The 22,029-nt window shown below is 38.0% G+C and overlaps 2 protein-coding genes and 2 non-coding genes across 4 annotated transcripts; 3 read left to right on the forward strand and 1 right to left on the reverse strand.

The window, feature by feature from the left end:
• Positions 1-465: 465 nt before the first annotated feature.
• Positions 466-10,112, reverse strand: AREG (amphiregulin). Its single transcript, XM_061145787.1, has 6 exons — positions 9,854-10,112; positions 8,366-8,596; positions 5,512-5,713; positions 4,622-4,777; positions 2,556-2,655; positions 466-721 (listed from the first exon to the last, which is right to left on the reverse strand). The coding sequence occupies exons 1-5, from the start codon at positions 9,912-9,914 to the stop codon at positions 2,562-2,564; spliced, it is 744 nt and encodes a 247-aa protein (XP_061001770.1). The 5' UTR covers positions 9,915-10,112; the 3' UTR covers positions 466-721; positions 2,556-2,561.
• A 2,903-nt stretch (positions 10,113-13,015) lies between these two features.
• LOC133058937 (U6 spliceosomal RNA) lies at positions 13,016-13,122 on the forward strand. Its single transcript, XR_009693445.1, has one exon. It is a non-coding gene; the product is annotated as a U6 spliceosomal RNA (small nuclear RNA).
• Positions 13,123-13,491: 369 nt separating this feature from the next.
• On the forward strand, positions 13,492-14,086 carry LOC133058510 (large ribosomal subunit protein uL22-like). Its single transcript, XM_061145204.1, has one exon. The coding sequence runs from the start codon at positions 13,524-13,526 to the stop codon at positions 14,076-14,078; it is 555 nt and encodes a 184-aa protein (XP_061001187.1). The 5' UTR covers positions 13,492-13,523; the 3' UTR covers positions 14,079-14,086.
• A 2,653-nt stretch (positions 14,087-16,739) lies between these two features.
• TRNAC-GCA (transfer RNA cysteine (anticodon GCA)) lies at positions 16,740-16,811 on the forward strand. The gene has a single exon. It is a non-coding gene; the product is annotated as a tRNA-Cys (tRNA).
• Positions 16,812-22,029: the final 5,218 nt, after the last annotated feature.

The raw sequence follows: 22,029 nt of genomic DNA on the forward strand, positions 1-22,029 counted from the left end.
TTATGTCATGATATTAGGGAAAGAAGTCTCAAATCTAAATACTTCCTGGCACATGCAAAAGGCCATATTCAAACCTTATTCCTTTCTTGTTTATGGTGATGATAATGATGGGCAATATATTTTCTCTCTTTTATAATATCTATGTCTACTGTAACAGAGAAGCTATGCCACATGTTGGTTTTAGAAGCTTTTATAATTTATGCGATTTGCAATAAGTTCTATGTGGAATAAGAAAGAGCAGTTTGGGACATCAGTATTTGTAGGAGGACTGAGTGACTCTAGTTAATAATTTTCCCATTAAGAGTACTTTCTAAGAAAACAGTTAAGTTTTGAAAAGAAACATCAAAACAGTAAAAAAAAAAAAAAAGAAGGGTGGAGGAACTCCTTTTAAAATGATCATTTAAATGTTAGAAAAATACCCTAAAGTCTTACAATCTCAAAAGTCATATTCAAACTCTCAATCTGTTTGCTTAAAAAAAAAGTTTAATGAACTGCAAAATAAATACACTTCCATTAAATATTAAATAAATTATTTACAACTTGAAAAAATACTTTTTATCTCCATGCATCTTTATGTACAGAAATAAGACTTAGAAATAAGTGACAATTGAAAGTTTAAAACCATCAGAACGAAAAGGTTCTGTTTTCTTAGGATTCGCTGAAAAGAGGAACCAATGTATCACTTGCAGTTGTGACTTTGCAGTGACTCCGATCTGATACCCTGTTGGGAAATAAAATGAACTGTTAAAGACAGCTCAATTCCAACATAGCTTTGAGATAAGGTCAAAGAATAATCATCTATCAGAATTTCTGCCAATTTTCTTTTTTTTCTAGGATGTCTTGTGGAAAGTGCTAAAAGCTTTTTAGAGACAAACTAGCCCTTCTGACTTGAATCTGTCTTTCACATCTGCTTTGGTTATATGCTTACTTGGGTAGAAGACTGTATATGTTCAAACCTGTTTCATCTAATTCTGTTTATTAAAACTGCAACACTGAGAATAGTGATGAGAAATAGTCTTCCTAACCAATCTATGAAGCGGACATAATTAAAAACAAAGATTAAGTGGCTCAGTATATTTATGACATACAGTTAATTTAGGATAATTAGTACCAAGGGCATAATAATAGTAGCTACCAGTTAATAGGCAGCCGCAATGTGCCAACACAGCGTATTCCTTTTCCTAAAGTCATTCTGGACCTCCTTTGAGAAATTTCAATTGCACTAAACAACCAAAAATAAACTCTTATTCATGCTGGTGACTTTAGCTTCAGAACATTAAGCCAATTCATTAATAACTTTTGATGAATAAGTATTGAGTATTGCATTGGCATGGATAATTATCTATTTCATGACTTACTGAGCTAATTCTGTAATAGGCTCAGAACGTAATGCCTGTTCTTAACCAATGCTAAAGATAGTGTTCTCCAAGCATCTGGAATGTTAATAAAAAATGGAATGCATAGAAATATGCATATTTAGCAAGTATCTCAAGTAATTCTTAAAGCAATTGAAGGCAGAAAATAATATTGGGCTGGCCAAAAAGTGCATTCGAGTTTTTCTGTAAGATTGTAAGGAAAAATCCTAACATACTTTTTGGCCAACCCAATAACTTAAGGATGTTGACCTCTTTCCAAAATGTCTGAGGAAATGGAGTTCCTTCTTTTGACTGACATTAAGAGTCTCCTTGATCTCCTTGCCTCCCCTCTTCCTCTGGAAGTTTGTTTCATCAGCTGTTGACTTTAGTTATCAATGAAACATCCCTCTCCATATTTTCTCCATACAACATGCTCAGCTCTCTCTCTTTACAAAATTAAAAAAAAAAAAAAGAAGAACTGCAATCTGTACACTAACCAAGTTCCTCTCAAGTGTGAGTCCCCTCCATTCCTACTTCTTTTCTGTGTAAGGATATCCCACTGATGTTTCTACTTCCTCACATTTATAATGCAGCTGCCCTAATGTTGGCTCTCCACCATGTGAGCTCAGCCTATCAGTTTAACCTTATCTTCTCCAACACCATTTGAACTAGATCATCTTTCAAACCTTTCTAGAATAATCTAGCCCATCTCACACTATCGATCTTCCTTTCCACTTATAATCACTTGTCCCACTCTCATCAGTTCTTTGAGGCTCACTTCCAATGCCATCCTCCATCGCATCTTTTTCTGTTCCCTAAATGCAGCCCACTGGATTCTCTCTCTCCTTCACTGGAAACTCTTCATATTCCATTAGTTCCTTTTTTATGACATATATTTTACTCCCCCTGATATTCTTGTTTCTGGCATTTTTTTCTATCTTCAAAACACTAAGCTCTTTGAGAACAGAATTTGTGTCTCCTTCATTTTTCTACCCCTTAGAATAGTAAGGACATGCTCCATTCTCAGTATGGAACTGCAACTCAAGCTGAAAGAATAACACTTCTGTGTAGCCAATGTTCATAGTGTACTATTAAGAAAACGTGCTTTTCTCATTTTCCTTCAGATAATAGACGTTATATTTTTTAAATTGTAAAATATTATTTAAAGATAGCTTTTAAAACTCAAACCTGCAATAATACCTTCAGTTATGCTACAGCATGTGCATTTCCATTTTCTTGTCGAAGTTTCTTTCGTTCTTCAGCGACACCTTCATATCCCCTGAGGTATCGTCTTCGAAGCCTTCAGAGAACAAGAGATTCTACTGTCATCAAGGTTCTATTCATGTATATATTGACTGGGCTTTCACAAGCACAGAGAATTTCTTTCATGAGTCCTTATGGACCACTATACACTTACGGAACCACTCCACCAAACCCAAAACTAAACCCAGCTAAAAATTATCACCAGTGTTCTTTTGAGGGAATCTTTATGTTGACTTTATATAACCATATTCCCAAAGTACTGAGATTTAAACAAATGTCCATTGGGATGCAAACTTTTAGAAGGCATGAAACACATCCATATTTTCCCCCAAAACAGCACAATTTCAGGTACAACTGGAAGAAGATAGTATAGCTTTACCATAAAAGGGCTGTATGCTTGCACAAACTAATGTAAATGCTTGTTTTTTTTTTTTTTAAACAGGCTTAAAAACAAATTGATTTTATTTCTAAATATAATAAATATTTCTAATTTTATTTATTGCCACCTGATACCAAAAAACTCAATGGTCTGAAATGTTTTAGTGTTGTTCAAGCAATTCAATTTTTATTGGCTTTTTAATCTACTAAATATTATTATTAAAATCTTAAGAACTTTTGTTGTGATGTTTGGGAAAAAACTGATTTCAATTTTGAAAAAGTAGCAACTGTGTCTTAGGCTGGTATTTGCCATGTGTTTCAAATACAGGGAAGAATACAAGAGAAAAGGAAAACATACCAAAGTTTTTCCATACTTTTCCAAAGGATTATTAAATATTTCAATTTGAATAATTATGAGTTTTTGAATAATTCTTTCAAAACATCTTCCCTAACTGGCAGTTTCTTCTTCTGTAATTCTGTGTCAAATAATAATGGTGTCTGAGTGTATTTTTCCTAAACACACTTGCATATCATATCGGGCTTGAGGTACCAACAGACCGAAATAATTTCTCAGATGTGCAAAACAAATTTAAACCACACATCAAACTTGACGTGCATCATAAAATTGTGTTTTACCTGGCATTTTATCATTAGCTGATCTGAATTTAAAATAATAGTAAACAATGCCAGAAGATAACCCCTTGTTTCCTGAATGGCAAGAGTAGTAGATCATGTATACAATCCAGTTGTTAAAAGTAATTTACCAAGACCTAAAATTAGAATAATGAGTCTTGCTTTTCCCAAGCTCCAGTAGCACATGAGTCATTACAGAGCCATTCACACCCTCCCCCAAGCTCCTTAATCTACTGACTTTTGTTTGACAGACAATGCCATTTTTACATACCCACCAGTGGCTACTACCTAGGACAGTCTAGTTCTAACATTCATTGGTCATGAAGTGAAGTAAGTGATCTGTTATTATGAGCACAGGGAAGATACTGCTAGAATGAAACAGTAATAGAATTGTCCCTGCTTCCTACGCCATGCCATATGGAGGAAATATTTTGTTTTTGTTTTTGTTTTTTTAGTAATTGAATTCCCATACTGCATTTGACAATAACAAAATAGGCATAAGCTCTAAAAAGTCAGTACCATGCTATCAAATTCCTAACTCAGAATTTTGCATTCTGACAGAAGCAGAAGACATATCTTTTCTCGGCTCCTGGTTTGAAGCTCTTTGTGAATTTTTAGTATCAAAGTAATGTCTCTGACAACCTAGGTCTTAATTAGCTTCTGGGAAGCTTGCTTACGCTTAATATACTAATAGAAGTTATCAGCAATCTGAGATTCGGAAATAGTCATGAGTAGACATATAACATGAAACAAAACCATCAATGTTTAAGTTCAAGAAAAGGGGTTCATATATTAAGTGTCAATGGTGGTCAAAGGAATACATTTAACCATATTCTGTGAACTGTCAATAAAGTGTAAAGATATGGCCAAATATCACGTACCACTAATAGAATAACTCACATAAAATATGATACCACATTAAGATAAAAATGCTGAAAAAAAATCAACCTGGCATTACTTTATTAGGGATTTTAAAGACATGCCTTACTTACAGGATTGTAATAACAACAGCAATAGTTGTGAAGGTCATGGCAGAGACGAAAGCAGCTATAGCTGCTAAAGCAATTTTTGATAAATCGCTGTCGACCAGACTCTGAGTTTTCATGGACTTTTCCCCACATCGTTCACCAAAGTACTCTGTATAACATCTGCAAACCCACATTTTAAAATTATAATCACTGAAAAGATTCCAATAAATTTTATGTTCACTTTCCAGATCACAAACCATCATTAATTCTAGCATTCAAAAAATCAGTCCAGACATTTATTAGTATTTCAAAATGAGGAGATGTAGAATGCATTCGAGCCTAAGGTCTATTAGTATAAGAACAAGTTGAGATTAGTCTGGGTGTGATATTCCAGGAAGACACGCCTTTTCATTCTTTGTACTCCTTGTATGACCAACTGATGAATTCAGTGGCTAGTTATGCAGCTAACACATTCCACTACCATTTAACGTGCTAGCAGCTTTTAGGGGGAAGGAAGCAAGAACAACATTAAGTGAAAACTACTTTAGTTCCTTTTTTATCAAGAGGTTTTGTAAAATACATATTGCAAAATGATGGTTTCCACCAGGGTTCAGCAAACTATGGCCCACGGGTCAAATCCGGCCATTTGCTAGGTCTTTTATAGCATGTAAGCCGAGAAATGTTTTTGTTTTTGTTTTTTTCCCACAGGTTTAAATGGCCATGTTTTAATTGGTTATATGATAACCATACATAATCTTGACCCACAACACCCAAAATATTTCATATCTGCTTCGTTAAGGAAGTTTGCCAACTCTTGGTTTATACATTGAAAAAAAGCAAATGGTTTTCTGCAACTAGGGGTTTCAGACACAGTGTTAGAAATATAGAATTCCACATGATTTAGGGTAACTTACTGGCATGATACTGTTTCCAGTTGCTCTAAAAATGTGCATTTTCCATGAATGCAGAAATTTTGAAATTCTGTGTCACACAGATTTTTCTTCTTTCTGTTTCTTCTATTTTTCCCATTTTTGCCTCCCTTTTTCTTTCTCTTGGGTTTATCTGAAGTCTTTTCACTTTCCGTTTTGTTTGTCTTAGGCTTAACTACCTGTTCAACTAAAAAAATAAAACGGAAAAGAAAAGATTTATTAACAGCAGTCTCTCTTTATGTGGAAGACCATTTGGAAGACATGAGAGAAAAATGTCCTAGCAATGAAAGTTCACAGGGATAACAGCCGTATCGGTCTCATTTTTTAATATAACTCATATACAATAATCGAACAAAGACAATATCTGTATTATGTGGCATTTAGAATTTGAACACATTTGTTATTTTATTAGCTTAAAAACATATTTTGATTTATTTGTGTCAGTATTATTATTACTGATAACAGGAATAATAGGAGTTACTTGTCTAGGAAAATCCATGAAATATTTTAAACATTTGTTTCTACTTCTAATACATACCAGGTTCTTGGTAACAAGCATTAATTTAATTAAACCCAAATCACAGTTGAATGTATTGTTACTATCCATATGATACAGATGAGAAAAAGTGGAGTCGAGGAAAGACAAGTAAATTATATTAAGACAGTAGCTAGAAAATGGCAGTGCTGGGATGTTAAAGCCTATTAATACTCGATTATATTCTGTTTTCTCTTGGAAAAGCTCAGTTCCATTAATTAAAGTGGGGTTTGAGTATATTTGATGATTTTTTTTTACTCATATCAGTCTTGTGCTATCATAGTTGGGAATTGGTGTGTATTACCTGAGGTGAAGAAAACTGAGAATTATACAGTAGAGTTAACTTTCTTCAACTTCCCGATTACAACAGGTTATAATTAATTGATACCTTCTGGGGGCTAATTTCTGTGATCAATCTATTTGAAAAATAGGAGTCCAGAAATATTTGTACTTGATGCTTCATGGCTTCATCCTAGCTCTTCAGAGTCACAGAAACCTTTGTTCAGTGTCATAGCTATGCAGGGTATAGTTTACTCACACATTAAATATAGGAAGGAGGAGCTTCTATGTTAGAGCTGTGAATTTCATCTTACTAATCTCTGCATAGGTTTATCTGAGCAAGTATTTAGTGAGCCCAGAGAAAAGAGTCATAAAGTCATAATAAAGTTAGTCATAATGGTTCTGCAGTGCCCAGTAAATAGAGAACTCCAGAAACATAAGGGAGGGTAGCAAAGCTGGAGCCCTGTGATCAAGGTAATGAAAAATCAAATACTTTGAGTATTTTAGCAGTTATTATATCAACATTAATAATAGTCAAACTAGGAGCAACGCTTAATAGGTGGCTATGCAATTTTTGTGTTGAAACTTCCCTCTGAAGATAAGAAAAGTACCCCAAATTAGAACAGTTCCTCTAACAGAAACATTTTAAATTGATATTACAGCACTTTATCAGATACATTACACATTTTAAACAGAGACAGTCACTATGCTGAAGTGCTACAATAGACATTATCTTCATGGCTCAATTTTCACTGTATTTTACAGTGCATTCTAATTTTGGCCCCTAGCCATTTTCATTCATCACCATCAATTCATTTGGTCTTACGAAATCCTAACTTGAAACATCTTTAAGAGAAAAATTTCTATAGTCTTAATGGTCTCATCTCATCCCCCTCCCAAAATAAGAATTAGAGATGGACCCCTTTCCCACGTTATGTAAAAGCACATAAAGGAGGTGTGGAGCAAGGGAGGAAAATGGAGTATTTGATAAAACTTTTCCCACCTGCCATTGTCTTCATGTTATCACTTGCTATTCCTTCACCAGTTCTGGGAGCTAGACAGAGGGGAGGAGTCAGGGAAACTAAGATCAGGAAAGAAGACGCTTTAAACCCTGCCTTCATAATGGATGCTCCTAGGATATTTAGATCTGATTTACTGATGACCTTGTCTGCCCTCAAACTCCAAAGTAATATGAGAGTAATGAACAATAGTGACCTCTTACCCTGGTACCCTCATTTTAAGTAAATGCTCTTTTTGAAAAATCAGATAATAGCAGAAGAGAAGAAATTGTAGGTCACTATTATTTAACTGACAAATGAGATTTGGGGTTAAACAGAGATGTTAGTGATATAAAATCCATGCATATTTGTTCTTTAATATTTCCAGAAAGTGATATTACTATTATTATTACCAATCTCGCAACACAATACACAGTGGCTAAGATTCAATCATTCTTTTCCCATTACATCTTTCTGTTCCCTTACCTGGGTCTCCTGCACTGCAGGCAGATTCTTCACCAACTGAGCTATGAGCGAAGCCCTATTTGAGTCCAACTGCAGTTATTTAGAGAAAAATGGTGGTGGGGAGTGGCTATAAAAGCTGAGATATAAAGCATATGGGATTGGTTGATGTCTATATTGGTTTCTCACATGGGGGAGTGGTCATGTGGCAGAGTATCTGAAATCCAACAGATTGGAGTTTCTCATCTGGCTGTGGAACTTTGGGCAAAATGCTTAACCTTCTTAAGCTTCAGTTATCACATCTGTAAAATGATAACAATTCCTACCTCATAAAGTTGTGAAGATTAGACTTACCAGACATGAAACGTTTGTTAGAGCTCCAGACACAAAGGTTGTGCCCACTAAAAGCTCTATTTGAGTTTCCAGCTTAACTAGCGGGATGCACAACAGTCATACACACAAGAAAGCCACTGGAAGATCCTGGAGAGGCTTTTCTTTTGAAGCAGCTTTGCTCATACAAACCACATATCTTATAGGCTATACTGTCATCTTATCCTCTACTTACCTCTGACTGAATCATCTACAATGTAGCCAGATATCTGTGGTTCATTATCATACTCTTCTGAATAGTCATAGTCGATCCCCGAGGACAGTTCGCCACCAGGAGGCGTTTCACTTGCAGAGGAAATCTCACTTTTTGAGGTCACCTCAAATCTGTCGGCACTGTGGTCCCCAGAAAATGGTTCCCCTTTTCCAGAGTAGGTGTCATTGACGTCTAATCCAGCAGTATAATGGGCTATGGGAGCGAGAATAAGAGGAGAAAAGAAAAAGTAAAGCGGGGTGACTGTTCTCTCCAGTCAATTCTGTTCGGGAGGAATGTTTATCTTCAAAGCAGTGACTGCACATGTGTTGTTGTTTGTGACTGAGTCACTTATGAAAGCTGCTTCGTACTCTGCCGACAAGGAAACTCAGCTGTCCCAATTACAGAGCTTCTTTCATTTAGGTTTTCTTTTCCACAGATAATCTACATTAATTTCCACATCAAAAACCCACCAAATAGGCAAATTAATGTAAAATAATTATTTAACATTTAATATAATTATTTAAGGGGCAACATCTAAATATGACCATAACTTCATATATAGAATAGAATGTTACCTGTTCCATTTTAATAAACAGATTCTAGAGATCAATCCAGTATCTTCTTAACACATGCTTACCTTTTAAAAAACAGTATGCGTATCAAATGTAAAAAGTAATATGAATAGTAGTTGTTAATAAATTTTCTTAGTGTCATTGTTTCTTATTATTGCTCTCACTTAGAGAAGAAACTAGGGACTAGGTAGGACTTGGGGGCCAGTTTCAAGCCCCTGCTTTATCCTTTGTTGTTTAGCGGCTAAATCATGTAGGACTATGTTGTGACCCCGTGGACTGCCAGGCTCCTCTGTTCACGGAATTTTCCAGGCAACAATACTGAAGTGGGTTATCCTTTCCTTCTCCAGGGGATCTTCCCAAAGTAGGGCTCGAACCCGCGTCTCCTGCTTGGCAGGCGCATTCTTTAGGTCTCAAAACAGTGTCAGAGTGGTGCTTTTAAGTGGAACTTCTCCCTGGGACGATGCCAGGCCCTCTAGAATGGTCAAAAGAAAATCACTTGACAGAGGAGATGGAGAATTTAGGTAGGAGGTAGAACTCCTAGGTCTGGGACTCTACTCTTCTCCAAGATCTCGGGAAATCACTTTACCGCTCTGGACCTCTGTTTATCTGTCAAAGGAAGGGTCTGGATCACAGGATCTCTAAGCTCTCCCTCCTCTGGACTAAAGTGAGAGTACAAAGATTCTCAGGCACCCTCCTGCTGGCCTGGAACCTCTAAGACACCCGGCCTCTTCTCTGCCTCCATAGGAGGGGCCGGTATGTGGATTACCTCCCACCGGACCGGGGGACACCCGGGGTGGGGGGGGGGGGCGGTTGGAGAAGCATCAGCAAAATCCAAGGGGCGACCGGTTTGGCCGCGGCGGGAGAAGCTCCGGGCAGCTCAGAGCCGGGATGTCCTCACCTGAGCCGAAGACGAGGAGGGACAGCACCACCGGCGCCAGCGGCAGCAGCGAGGCTCTCATTGGTCCCTCGGAGCGGCGGCGTCGCGGTCTCTGGGGCAACTCGGCCGGGAGCTGCGGGCGGGAAGAGGCGGTGGTGGCCGAGAGCTGGGACGCGGGGGGCCGCGTGGCCGAGCTCGCAGGCCCGGCCAGCCTGGGGCGCTGGAGGCAGCTCCTGGAGCTCGCCTCGGGATCCCTGGGCGCGGGCTCCCTGGGCTCGGGCTCGGGCGCCAGGTGTGCGAACATTCCGGAGGTGCTGCGCGCACCTGCCGCTTTATAGGCCGGGCGGCCCCGGGCATCGCCCGTGACGTCACTCCGCCGCGGAGGGTGGGGGCGGGCGGCCTCCCGGGAAGAGGTTACTACCCCAAAACCACACACGGATGCCAGGCGCCCCACCTCCCGGGAGCGCAGAGAGCCGCTGGAAGGAAGTGAAAATTAGACTTCTTGCTGCAAGCTGAAAAAAAAAAAATTACCAGATCCATACAAGGGACGGGAGTGGAGTTTGGGAGCTAGGAGCTGACATTCAAAAGTCCCGGACTTTCAACCTATCTGAAAATCCTCCTAATATACTTTGGTTGATCGTAATGTTACCACAGACAGGAATTAACTAGGAAAAAAAAAATCCATTTTAAAATGTTAAAGTACCTTAAGATCAGGAGTGACTTAACAATGGCCCGATGTCTTTAACAATAACGGTCATAATATGACTACAGAGCCCACCTCCTATGACAAGCTGCTTTATTTACCTTATCTCACTCGGGGGCCCTTCCCCACCCACTACTGTGATGTGGTCAGAATTTCCAACCACCTCCTGTCCAATTTCTTTTTGCGGCCCAGGACCCGTCCTTGTCAAAGTTATTATTTATTGATTTTTTTTTTTTTTGGCAGAACAATACACTAAAAATATTACCAATACCACCTCACTCAAAACCTAGGGAGGTCTAAGTATCATTTTCCCTGTTTTACAAGAGGGACAAATGTCAGCTTTACAAGGCAGGGAGGACTTCACACAGCTGGTCATGGCAGGAGCCAGATAGATTCATCTTCAACCTCATCTCACTCTTAAACTCTCTTTCCACTCCGATAAAGGGATTTAGACTAAACTTCTCTTTGAAAAGAGAATTTCTACCGGAGAATAATATTTAACCTAAAGGAATAATCTCTGCTGATAGCATATTGGCATTGGATGAAGAGTGGTGGCCAAGATTTTCTTCTGGAATCCCAAGACAGAATGGGCCAGCTTTGAGAGTCCATTTAGAACCTAGCAGGGCATTTTAATCATGACAAGTAGATAAAGTGAAGAGAGAGGGAAAGAGTTGATTAATTTGACTAACTTCAATGTGGCGACAACTCCAGAACTTGATTTTTCATGACTTGAAGAAGAAAAAAAAGCATTGTTCTAAGTATTTCTTTGTCCTGAAGGTACCTATCTCTTCTGTGACTGTTCCAGTAAAATAGTTCTTTTTAGGAATGTGGGTCACAGTGGCATGTGTCCTAGTTCTGGGAAACTTTTTAAAAGTTGCATATTTTTTAATGACATGTCATAATGATGTAGGCTAAATAGTACTATACATTTAGTAGGATAAAATAAAGAGTCATGACTCATGTCTTTGCTCCTATTGGACATTTGTTGAGAGCATATTTTGTGTATTTCACTTGTTTTCTGTTTTATGCAGGGAGATAATTAAACGATGACCAGTTCGCAGTAGCTCAAGGAGGTAAAAGTCAGATGCAGAGCAAAGTAGTTCTGTTATATCAGATAAGAAGGATTGAGTGCCACGAAAAACCAGGATACAGTTTAGTTTTGTTCTGTGTATCACGGAAAGCATTGTGGAAAGATGGAGAGGTCACTCAATGGTCTTCCCAGAAGCAAGTGTAAATGAAAAGAATACCTGAAGACTAGGTGTGACCGAGAGTGGAAATCAGATGAGAAAGATGACCCTGCCCATTCCAGGGTGAAGCAGGGGCCTGCATGGTCATCTTTTTTTGGTGGATGAGGTGACTGTGATTCAGAGAGACTCACATTCTTACCAGCAGATTTCAAAAGATGGTGGAGATTTTGTTTAGCATGCAGATTGTTGCCTAGACTGGTATATCTTTCTGCTCTCATAGGTTTTAATTTTGTTCTAGTCCTTCTCTTCCTCTCTTCTTACTCTTCCTTCTTATTGAAAGTAAAAGTGAAAGTTAAAGTCGCTCAGTCGTGTCTGATTCTTTGCGACCCCATGGACTATACAGTCCATGGAATTCTCCAGGCCAGAATACTGGAGTGGGTAGCCTTTCCCTTCTCCAGGGATCTTCCCGAGCCAGGGATCGAACCCAGGTCTCCTGCATTGCAGGTGGATTCTTTATCAGCTGAGCCACCAGGGAAGCCCTTCTTCTTATTGAGGTGAATACACCTATCATCAAAAGTGTTTCACTTTGAAGTGAAAGTGGGCTCTTTACATTGGAAATTGTTTTGTCTTTTTCCAGTTGGAAATTTAGAGGGTGATAATTTACATTGGGGTGGAACAAAACATAGCATCATAGGGACTGAGTGCTTGGTATGAACATGAGATTCAAACCAATTGAGTTTTCATATACAAATTCCACCATATAGTAAATTACCTAATATCTGAAAGACTCTGGATTCCTCATCTGAAAATAAGAATAAAGATACCCACATGCTGTTAAGCAGATTAAATAAAATACATAAACAATAACACAGATCCTGCTTGTAGTGAATACACAATAAATTAATAAACTTGACTGTTATTAAATATCATTAACCTTAACATTGTGATAGTTACATTATATTAATCATACTGAAGAACTAAGTGACCCTTAGAAATGTAGCTACTCACAGAGTAAGTGATCAGTAACCTCCTCCAGTGTTTTCAAGTCATGAACTTTGTACCCACTTTACATTAAGATTAAGCATTTTGACATTATAGTGCATCACAGGATATCATGGAGTGTCATAATAGTTGCATCACAAAGGCAGCACCCCTTGATGACTCATGGCATTCAGGAATATATGCTTGAGAAGGAAACCAACCCCATGGAAGTGTGGGATTCTTTACATTCTGATTGCTAAGTTGAGACCAGGAGGAGCAATTTCAAAAAACCCAAGTAAAGAAGCAACTCTTGTGCTCGCTTCGGCAGCACATATACTAAAATTGGAGCGATACAGAGAAGATTAGCATGGCCCTTGCGCAAGGATGACACGCAAATTCGTGAAGCGTTCCATATTTTTTAAAGGAAAAATAAAAAAAAAAGAAAAAGAAGCAACTCTTTTTATCCTAATAAACTGATGATTCCCTCATTGGTTTGATATTAAAGGTAGCCCCAAAGGCAAATGTTCCTAGCCAGTCACACACTCTTTTGGTTCCTAGTATCTAGAGCCTGATGATATTTTATATGTAGAGTGGAAAGCAACTCACTTTGACTCTGCTAAAAGATACTCTATAGAACCCACAGTAGAATTAGTTTTTGTTCATATAGCTGATCTTGAAATTTTACAAATAGTGTCAGGGTCTGAGTAAATATTACATCATGGTCATTTTTATGAGTCAACACATGAACTCCCAAACTAAAATTAAGAAATTCTCTAAAATACTTCCTTTTCCAGTAAGCGGCCTGAGCTGACCCTTAAAAATGGTGCGCTATTCACTCGACCCAGAAAACCCCACAAAATCATGCAAATCAAGAGGTTCAAATCTTCGTGTTCACTTTAAGAACACTCGTGAGACTGCCCAGGCCATAAAGGGTATGCATATCCGAAAAGCCACCAAGTATCTGAAGGATGTCACTTTAAAGAAGCAATGTGTGCCATTCCGTCGTTACAATGGTGTAGTTGGTAGGTGTGCACAGGCCAAACAGTGGGGCTGGACGCAGGGTCGGTGGCCCAAAAAGAGTGCTGAATTTTTACTACACATGCTCAAAAATGCAGAGAGTAATGCTGAACTTAAGGGCTTAGATGTAGATTCTCTGGTCATTGAGCACATCCAAGTGAACAAAGTCCCCAAGATGCGGCGCAGGACTTACAGAGCTCACGGTCGGATCAACCCCTACATGAGCTCTCCCTGCCACATTGAGATGATCCTTACTGAAAAAGAACAGATTGTTCCTAAACCAGAAGAGGAGGTTGCACAGAAGAAAAAGATATCCCAGAAGAAACTGAAGAAACAAAAACTTATGGCCCGGGAATAAATGCTGCAGAAAATAAATGCAAATAAAAGTTAAAAAAAAAAAAAAAGAAATTCTCTAAAATATAAGCAACACTTCATATAGTATTAACAGATACATTAGCTCCATTTAGATGTCTATAATTTTCTACTTTTCATCTTCAAAATATCCACTCTAAAGAGTATGTAATTTCTAGGTCCTTCAAAAAGAGACCTTAAATGAACTTGATCATTTTAATTTGACAGAATGAAATAAAATTTCTTGCTCTTTGTATCCTTCACATGATGACTCTTCCAGAGCAAGGACCAGAAGATGGGACTGAAAGTCATAAATGATTTGATACAGTGGGAACTGAGTAAACACAGTATATAATTACAACATACATTGATATATGTGCAAAAATCAGTCCTCTAGGTAGTTCATTTATTCATCAAGTATATTTTGAGAACTAGATATTGGGTTAGAACTTTAAATTAGTCATACTGTCCTTATTTTTAAGGTCTTTACATTCTATTAAAGAGAAACACATAGTAACCAAGGAAACAATACACAAAATAAATTTTAAAAAGTGCTAGAAAGAAATAGAAAGTGTGATATAGAGAACTTGAATGGTGGAAGAAGATGATATTAAGAAATGCAAGGTAGCCCCTATTTAAGTAGTTCATCTTTTCTCCCTAGAGGAAACATGGCAGGATAAAATGGGGAGGATTATCCTGTAGAATGATAATAACAATATGTAAGAGCAGAGAGAGACTTGTGGGCTTCCCAGATGGCGCTAGTGGTAAAGAACCCATCTGCCAATGCGGGAGACCTAAGAGATGCAGGTTTGATCTCTGGGTCAGGAAGACCCTGTGGAGAAGGAAATGGCAGCCCACTCCAGTATTCTTGCCTGGAGAACCCCATGGACAGAGGAGCCTGGAAGGCTATAGTCCATGGGGTTGCAAAGAGTCGGACACCACTGAAGTGACTTAGCACATACACACACAGAGATGCATGAGACAGGGTACTCAGGGCTGGTGCACTGGGGTGACCCAGAAGGATGGGGTGGGGAGGGTGGTGGGAGGGGGGTTCAGGATGGGGACACATGTGCACCCATGGAGGATTCAAGTCAATGTATGCCAAATTTTTTTTATTTTATTAATTAAAAATAAATTCATAAGCAGTAATGAACAATAGAGACAGGCATATACAAGAAGAATGAGGAATACAGAGGCCTTAAATTGGACCTCACAGGTGGACCATTTTAGGACATTGTAGAAGAGTCTATTCCCCTAATCATTTCTTAAACACCTTTCTTAGCAGTGCTAGACAAGAGCTGTCTTTAGTTCTTAAGCAAAGGTCAGCTGATCGGAATCATCTGAAAACCTTTACAAAATGTACTCTCCATTTTCTTCTCTTGATTCAGTATGTCCAATATGAGTACCTGGCCTGTGTGTTTTTAAAAAAAAAAAAAACTTTCAGGAAAATTCTGGTGTGTGCCTCTGACTAAGACTACTCCACTAGGGAATACATAGGCAAGAAAATCAAGGTACATTCAGAGAGATTATAAAATGGTGGGGCTGCATATTCATAGAGATGGAAGACTTGTTTGAAACATGAAGGATGGAGAAATGAATTTCAACAGGAAGCATGTAAGTGGAATGAAGACATTTATCTTATATCTAAGAAACTCATCTTACAAATTGATTTAGATACTTTTAGTAATAAATAGGGAACTATTTTAATGTAATAAAATATGTCTGAATATATGAAAAAGAAAAAATCCACTTTGCATATAGTCCTTCAAGACTCCGTTTCTCACAAGAATGGAGTCACATCTACACCAGATTATTATGGGCTCTCACTAACTCAATTCTGAATGTAAGATCAGAAAACTAGACGTCCATAACCATCATCATACACTGAGTTAGGAAGCATGCATAATTTTAGTATGCTGTCACTTCTTTATGAATTTAGGATTTTAGGATAAGATTTGGCATTTTATTATTTCTGAAAAATCTATTGAGGTCAAATGGTTGAAGTACATTAGAGTCCTATAGAAGATTTTTATAGTTTACCCATTTTAGTCAGTAAATAATGATATCCTTAATTCATTATTTCCAAAATTGTGTGTGCTTAATCTTCCTTTAATGCATTTCTACTTTCCTTAGCTTCTTGCATTTTATTTTATAAATTATCATTCCAGTTATCAAAAATTCAATATTGTGTGATGACCACTTTTTCATAGATGTGGAACTCTTGTTGTTATTGTTCAGTCGCTTAGCCATGTCCAACTCTTTGCAGCCCCATGGACTGCAGCACGCCAGGCTTCCCTGTCCTTCACCATCTCCCCGAGTTTGCTTAAACTCACGTTCATTGAGTCAGTGATGTCATCCAGCCATCTTGTCCTCTGTCATCCCTTTCTCCTCCTGCCTTCAAACTTTATTATATCTGATAATAATAAGACCCAGCATCAGGGTCTTAATGAGTTGGCTCTTCATATCAGATGGTCAAAGTATTGGAGCTTCAGCTTCAGCATCCATCCTTCCAATGAATATTCAGGGTTGATTTCCTTTAGGATTGACTGTTACTTGCCTTCTTTTACTTAAAAATTGACAGCATATGCATACATTTAGTAATTCAATGGCAATGTTATTAATGATACATATTTGATGTTTCTATTATCACTTTAGATAGTCTCCCGCTTCCCTGGTGGCTCAGAGGTTAAAGTGTCTGCCTGCAATGCAGGAGACCCAGGTTCGATTCCTGGGTTGGGAAGATCCCCTGGAGAAGGAAATGGCAACTCACTCCAGTATTCTTGCCTGGAGAATCCCATGGACAGAGAAGCCTGGTGGGTTACAGTCCATGGGGTCTCAAAGAGTCGGACACGATTGAGCGACTTCACTTACTTACTAAGCATTCATGCATTTTTAGCAAAGCTAGGTTATATTACATATAGATTTTGTTGTATTTTCCCATGATCACAACAGGCTTTTTTCCCTGAGTTCAGTAAGAATAGCAGTTTTTAAAGACCATAAGTGAAGAAAAGACTATTTTGCTGAATAGACCACTCATGTACAGTCTGTCCTAGGCAGAGACAGATTAAACCACAAATAAAATGACCTTTGTATGTCATACTTCCCAAAGCTTTCTGAATGTATGCCCTGAAATTATGTGACCAGAATAAGAAGAAGGCAATATGGAAAAATACATACACACGTGGAACTCATGGATAAAGGAGAATTGAAAAGATAGCCATACATTTTATAAACATTAAGTGCATTTTTAGTAAGCTTCCTGAAAGCAATATTTTCATCCTAAACCTGGATTTTGGGCGTCCCAGGTGGCGCTAGTGGTAAAGAATCCTCCTGCCAAAGCACGTGAAGCAACAGAAGTGGCTTTGATCCCTGGACAGGGAAGATTCCCTGGAGCAGCAAATGGCACCCATCTCCAGTATTGTGGCCTGGAAAATTCCAGGGACAGAGGAGCTTGGTGGCTACAGTCCGTGGGACTGCAGAGGGTTGGACACAACTGAGCACCCCTGGACTGATGTACTCCCAGATGATTTTGCCATCTGCAGAGGATATAATACTATTTCACTCCTAGATTTCTTTTCTTCCACAGAAACTATAAAAATCATTCCTTTTGGTCACTTCTTAAGGTAGCAGACTTTCCAAGAAGATACTTTTAATTCGCTAAACAATTTTGAGATCCTCAAGCACTATCTCGTGTGACTATAGAAAATATATTTGACTTTTCAATAGTACAACTGTCCTGAGCAAAAGTTAATAGTGGGGGAATGTTACTTACATGATAGCAAAAATTTTTGAAGAATTTTTTTAAGAAATATAAATGTGATCAAATGTTTCCATCTTAAAAATAGTATTTACTAAAATTCTTACATTTATTGAAATAGGAAAAAAAAAAAAACAAGACTTTGAAGATATGTTTTGCCTAAAATTGCTTATTTGAAGAAACCCATTTAGTCTGCACTTTTAAAAGTTACTTTAACTGCCAGATAGTTATGGATATAATAACTTAAAAAATTAACTATATTTTGTTTCTCAGTTTTCCTAATTTGGAGATTTGAAAATATGTCTATACATGTTTATAAAATTTGCTTCATTTTTTTTCCTTACAAATTGCAATCTGCACAAAATGATTACTGTAATGGTATTGTAATGGTAATGGTAATGGTAATGTAATGTAATGTACGGGGAAAAACTAAACAAGTATTGTGGCTTTATTTCTGCATTCATAGATTTTGGGAGGTAGCACACACACAAAAGGAAAAAGAAAAGAAGAGTGTTAAGTCTACATTTTTTAAAAAATCCATTGCTTATAAGAGTAAAACCAAGAAAGTTTTATAGACATATATTAACATTTTTATATAAAACATTAATAAAGCAGTGTGTTCAGTATGAAACTTTTAATAATATATTTACAAATATCTACATACATGTCATATATAAATAGGTACATGTAGATATACCTGAACAGAAACATTCTGAAAGGATATAGAAAGAATGTCAACAATGTTAGTCTGGTTAAGGAATTCATTGCTCTGTATGTTCTAAATATGTGTGCAAGGATCAAATATTACTTCTTTTTTGTTTTCTAAATTAAAAACTCCAATCCAAGGCAAGAGAATGATTTTCCAAGCAAACTGATGTGACATGATTTCTATAATCAGTTATTTTGTTTTTTCCAATTAGGATGTCAGTTTTGAAAGACAGTGATCACTGGAGCTGTCTGCTTTTCCCCACTCTTCCTTACCCTTAAACAGTTGCTCCTGCATTTGTTCTGTCCTTTGCTGGGTGATATCCAGGAGGTGAAGTGAAGAGGTTAAGACTATAAGATCTGAAGTTGAAACCACTGGATTTAAGTACTGTCTTCTTCTTTTTTAAATTTATTTGTGTTTAATTGAAAGATAATTGTTTTACAATGTTGTGTTGGTTTCTGCCATACGTCAACATAAATCAGCCATAAGTATACATATGTCCCCTCTCTCGTGAATCTGCCTCCCACCTCCCACCCCATTCCACTCCTCTAGGCTCTCACAGAGCATCAAGTTGAGCTCTGTGTATCATAAAGCAAATTCCCACTAGCTAGCTATTTTGCACATGATAATGCATATGTTTCAATGCTATACAGTCTATTTCTTACCAACAAGGGCAAATGATTTAAATGCTTTTGTGGATTTAGCTTTCTGATCTCTAAAAAAGGAGATGACAATAACCACTCCTTAATCATAGGACTGTTGTGACGTTTAAATGTGATAATGCATGTAAGACACTTGGAATGGTATCTGACCTTTCATAATTGCTCAAAGATCTTTTGTAATTTTCTTATGATTAATATTGACACAAATGAAAAAAGTACTGGAGAATCCAATGAAAAAATTTCAATGCCTATTTGTGGATGGGGATAAATAATTAAACATTGTTCTAACTGATTTCATAACTTGAAAACCTCTGCTTACTGTGACAGATAAGCCTTTAAGAATTTGAAACTTTTTTAGAATGATGAAAGCAACATGAGTGAGCCCTGTTATTAAGGTCCTGTTGCAAATAGCTTGCACTGCTGACTTCAGACGCGTGACATTTCCAGAGCATTGGATGAATGAATGTGTGTGCTGTCGTGTCTGACTCTGTGAGACCCCATGGACTGTAGCCCACAAGCTCCTCTGTTCATGGAATTGTCCAGGCAAGAATACTGTAAAGGGTTGCCAGTTCCTACTCCAGGGCATCTTCCAACCCAGGGATTGAACCCTTGTCTCTTGTGTCTCCTGCATTTGGGAAGTGAATTCTTTACCACTAACGCCAACTGGGAAGCCCTTTCCAGAGCATTACTTGTTTTTAAACATGCAAACCCTATGTTTTTTCAGCTGTGCAATATTTTCCTGCTATATGATGTCTTCATACCATGATACCATGATTTCACAGCAAAATCAGGCCATTTCTGCTGTGAGTACATTGTTTGTTGGTGAAATTTCTTTTTTCACCATAAACTAACCCAACTGAGCAATTTTTCCATACCAACTACCCCATCAATAATTTTGTCCTAGACATTACTCAGTAACCATTCCCATCTCTTTCTTTAGTAATAGAACCCTGCTGTTATTCAGGTGGCAATATGTACAATTTAAATAGAACATTTCCCAGGTTTCCCTGAAAATAGTGGTGACCATGTGACTAGGTTCTGCGAGTCATGTGTGGTGAAGTGTAAGCAGAGTATGGGTAGAATTTCCGGGAAGGCTTCTTGAAGGAATTTGGTGAAGTTAGGTGCCACACTCTTATTGTTCTCTCTTTATTCCTTTCAGTTGCCTGGAATGTGGACACTTGGCAGCATCTCCCAGAACTGTACTGAACCATGAATTGACCCTGAATCGGAAGGCATGTGCTAGAATGGTGGGAAAGACAGAAAGAGCTGAATCCCTGATTTGGAGCGGCTGCACCACCTCTGTACTCTTTACCTTAGAAGAGAAAACCTACCTTGATTAAGTGGCTGTTATTTAAGGTTTTCTGGTATGTGGTTTTCTGAGCCCAATATGAAATGATTTGGTAATCAGGCACTCTCGCATTTATAGCAATATTCCCTTCCATAGCAATGCCCTCAAGCTAAAGACCACAGGAGCACAGCTGAAGGGAGGGGGAATGCACACTGGGGTACATGGGTATATCAATAAAAGACGGTGTTGAGTCAGTGTTAGAAAGGACAGAGAGGATCTGGACTTGTGTTAAGTAATTTAGGGGAGGGCATTTTTCTCTGAATGGGAAGCTGTCAGGAAGTGGACATAAATCTATGGTTGAATATCTTGGTCTTCCAAAGAAGCAGGGAGGCTAAATCTGTTCATTGTGGAGGCATCCGCAGTCATCCAGGGAAATCAGGATAAGAGGATGTGTGGTCACTGCTGTGGCTTGAACCACATTCATGTCTTGCCTGTGTTCAGGTGTGATTGTGAAATGGTCTTGATTTTGCCATCATCCATCATAGCCATACAGTGGCCGTATTTGATGTTGCCGCTGTGTGAAATTTTTAATGTTCAGCAGGAGAACATCAAGGCCAAAGTGAGAGTAGCAGGCCAGCTCCTGCATGTCCGGAGCTGCCTTTCCTTTGTCATCTGTAAGAATAGTTGGTGTGGGTTAAGGGCTCAACTGTTGGTTGAATGAACCGAGTGAATTAACAAGTGTTTAGTGAACAAATTAAGAACCTCCAGTTACTATTTTTATTTCACAGTGACTTATGTAACATTTGGATACGCTTACATCATTTTCTAAAATAAATTTTCCACATAAGAAAGCTGCATAAGGACTAGATTAACATGGTCTCTAAAGCTAATGAAAGAGACACTTGAAAAGATACCAAGAATGAGAATTACCATATCCAACATGGGTAATATGTGAAAACAGGGGCAGGAATATATTCTCTCCATCTGTTTACCACTCTTAAATCCTAGCACAAGTTTATATGCATTGCATGTTCTCAGCAAATACTTAACATTATATGGAGGTCCTGAGATAAGAACAGAATCCATTAGGTGTTTCCTATGCTAAAAACTGAAACTATCAGTTTAGGTTTCCATTTCCTTTATAGATGCCTCTGACAGGAAAGAGTACATTTAAGCTGCAACTATTATCATATAATTTAGATAACATATATTGAGAGTCTATACTCTAAGTACATTTTAGATGTCATGTCATTTGGTCTTCATAAAATCCTTTAAAGTATGTTATCATCCCCACGTAACAGATGAGAAAATCAAAGGTTCAAATAACTTGCTAGAAGGTTGCACTTTTATTTGGTAGAAGTAGGATTCAAACCAAGGTCTCTTTGACTCAAAGCTCATGCATTTAATCATTATTGTATATCATGGTTTTTTTAATGTTTTTATTTTTGGCTGTGCTTGGTCTTCATTGCCCCGCGTGGACTTTCTTTGGTTGTGGTGAGCAGGGTTTCTCTCTAGTTGCAGTGAATGGGCTTCTCATTGCAGTGG

Source organism: Dama dama, chromosome 6 (genome assembly GCF_033118175.1).
Source record: "Dama dama isolate Ldn47 chromosome 6, ASM3311817v1, whole genome shotgun sequence".
Lineage (NCBI taxonomy): Eukaryota > Metazoa > Chordata > Mammalia > Artiodactyla > Cervidae > Dama > Dama dama.

What these genes read in the sequence shown, in the direction of transcription:
- AREG (XM_061145787.1), bottom strand. Translation starts at nt 9,914, where the DNA reads ATGAGAGCCTCGCTGCTGCCGCTGGCGCCGGTGGTGCTGTCCCTCCTC. An exon ending in CCTCCTCGTCTTCGGCTCAG is followed by an intron (nt 8,597 to 9,853) that starts GTGAGGACATCC and finishes TCGCTCCCATAG; the next exon opens with CCCATTATACTGCTGGATTA. An exon ending in TGTAGATGATTCAGTCAGAG is followed by an intron (nt 5,714 to 8,365) that starts GTAAGTAGAGGA and finishes TTATTTTTTTAG; the next exon opens with TTGAACAGGTAGTTAAGCCT.
- LOC133058510 (XM_061145204.1), top strand. Translation starts at nt 13,524, where the DNA reads ATGGTGCGCTATTCACTCGACCCAGAAAACCCCACAAAATCATGCAAA.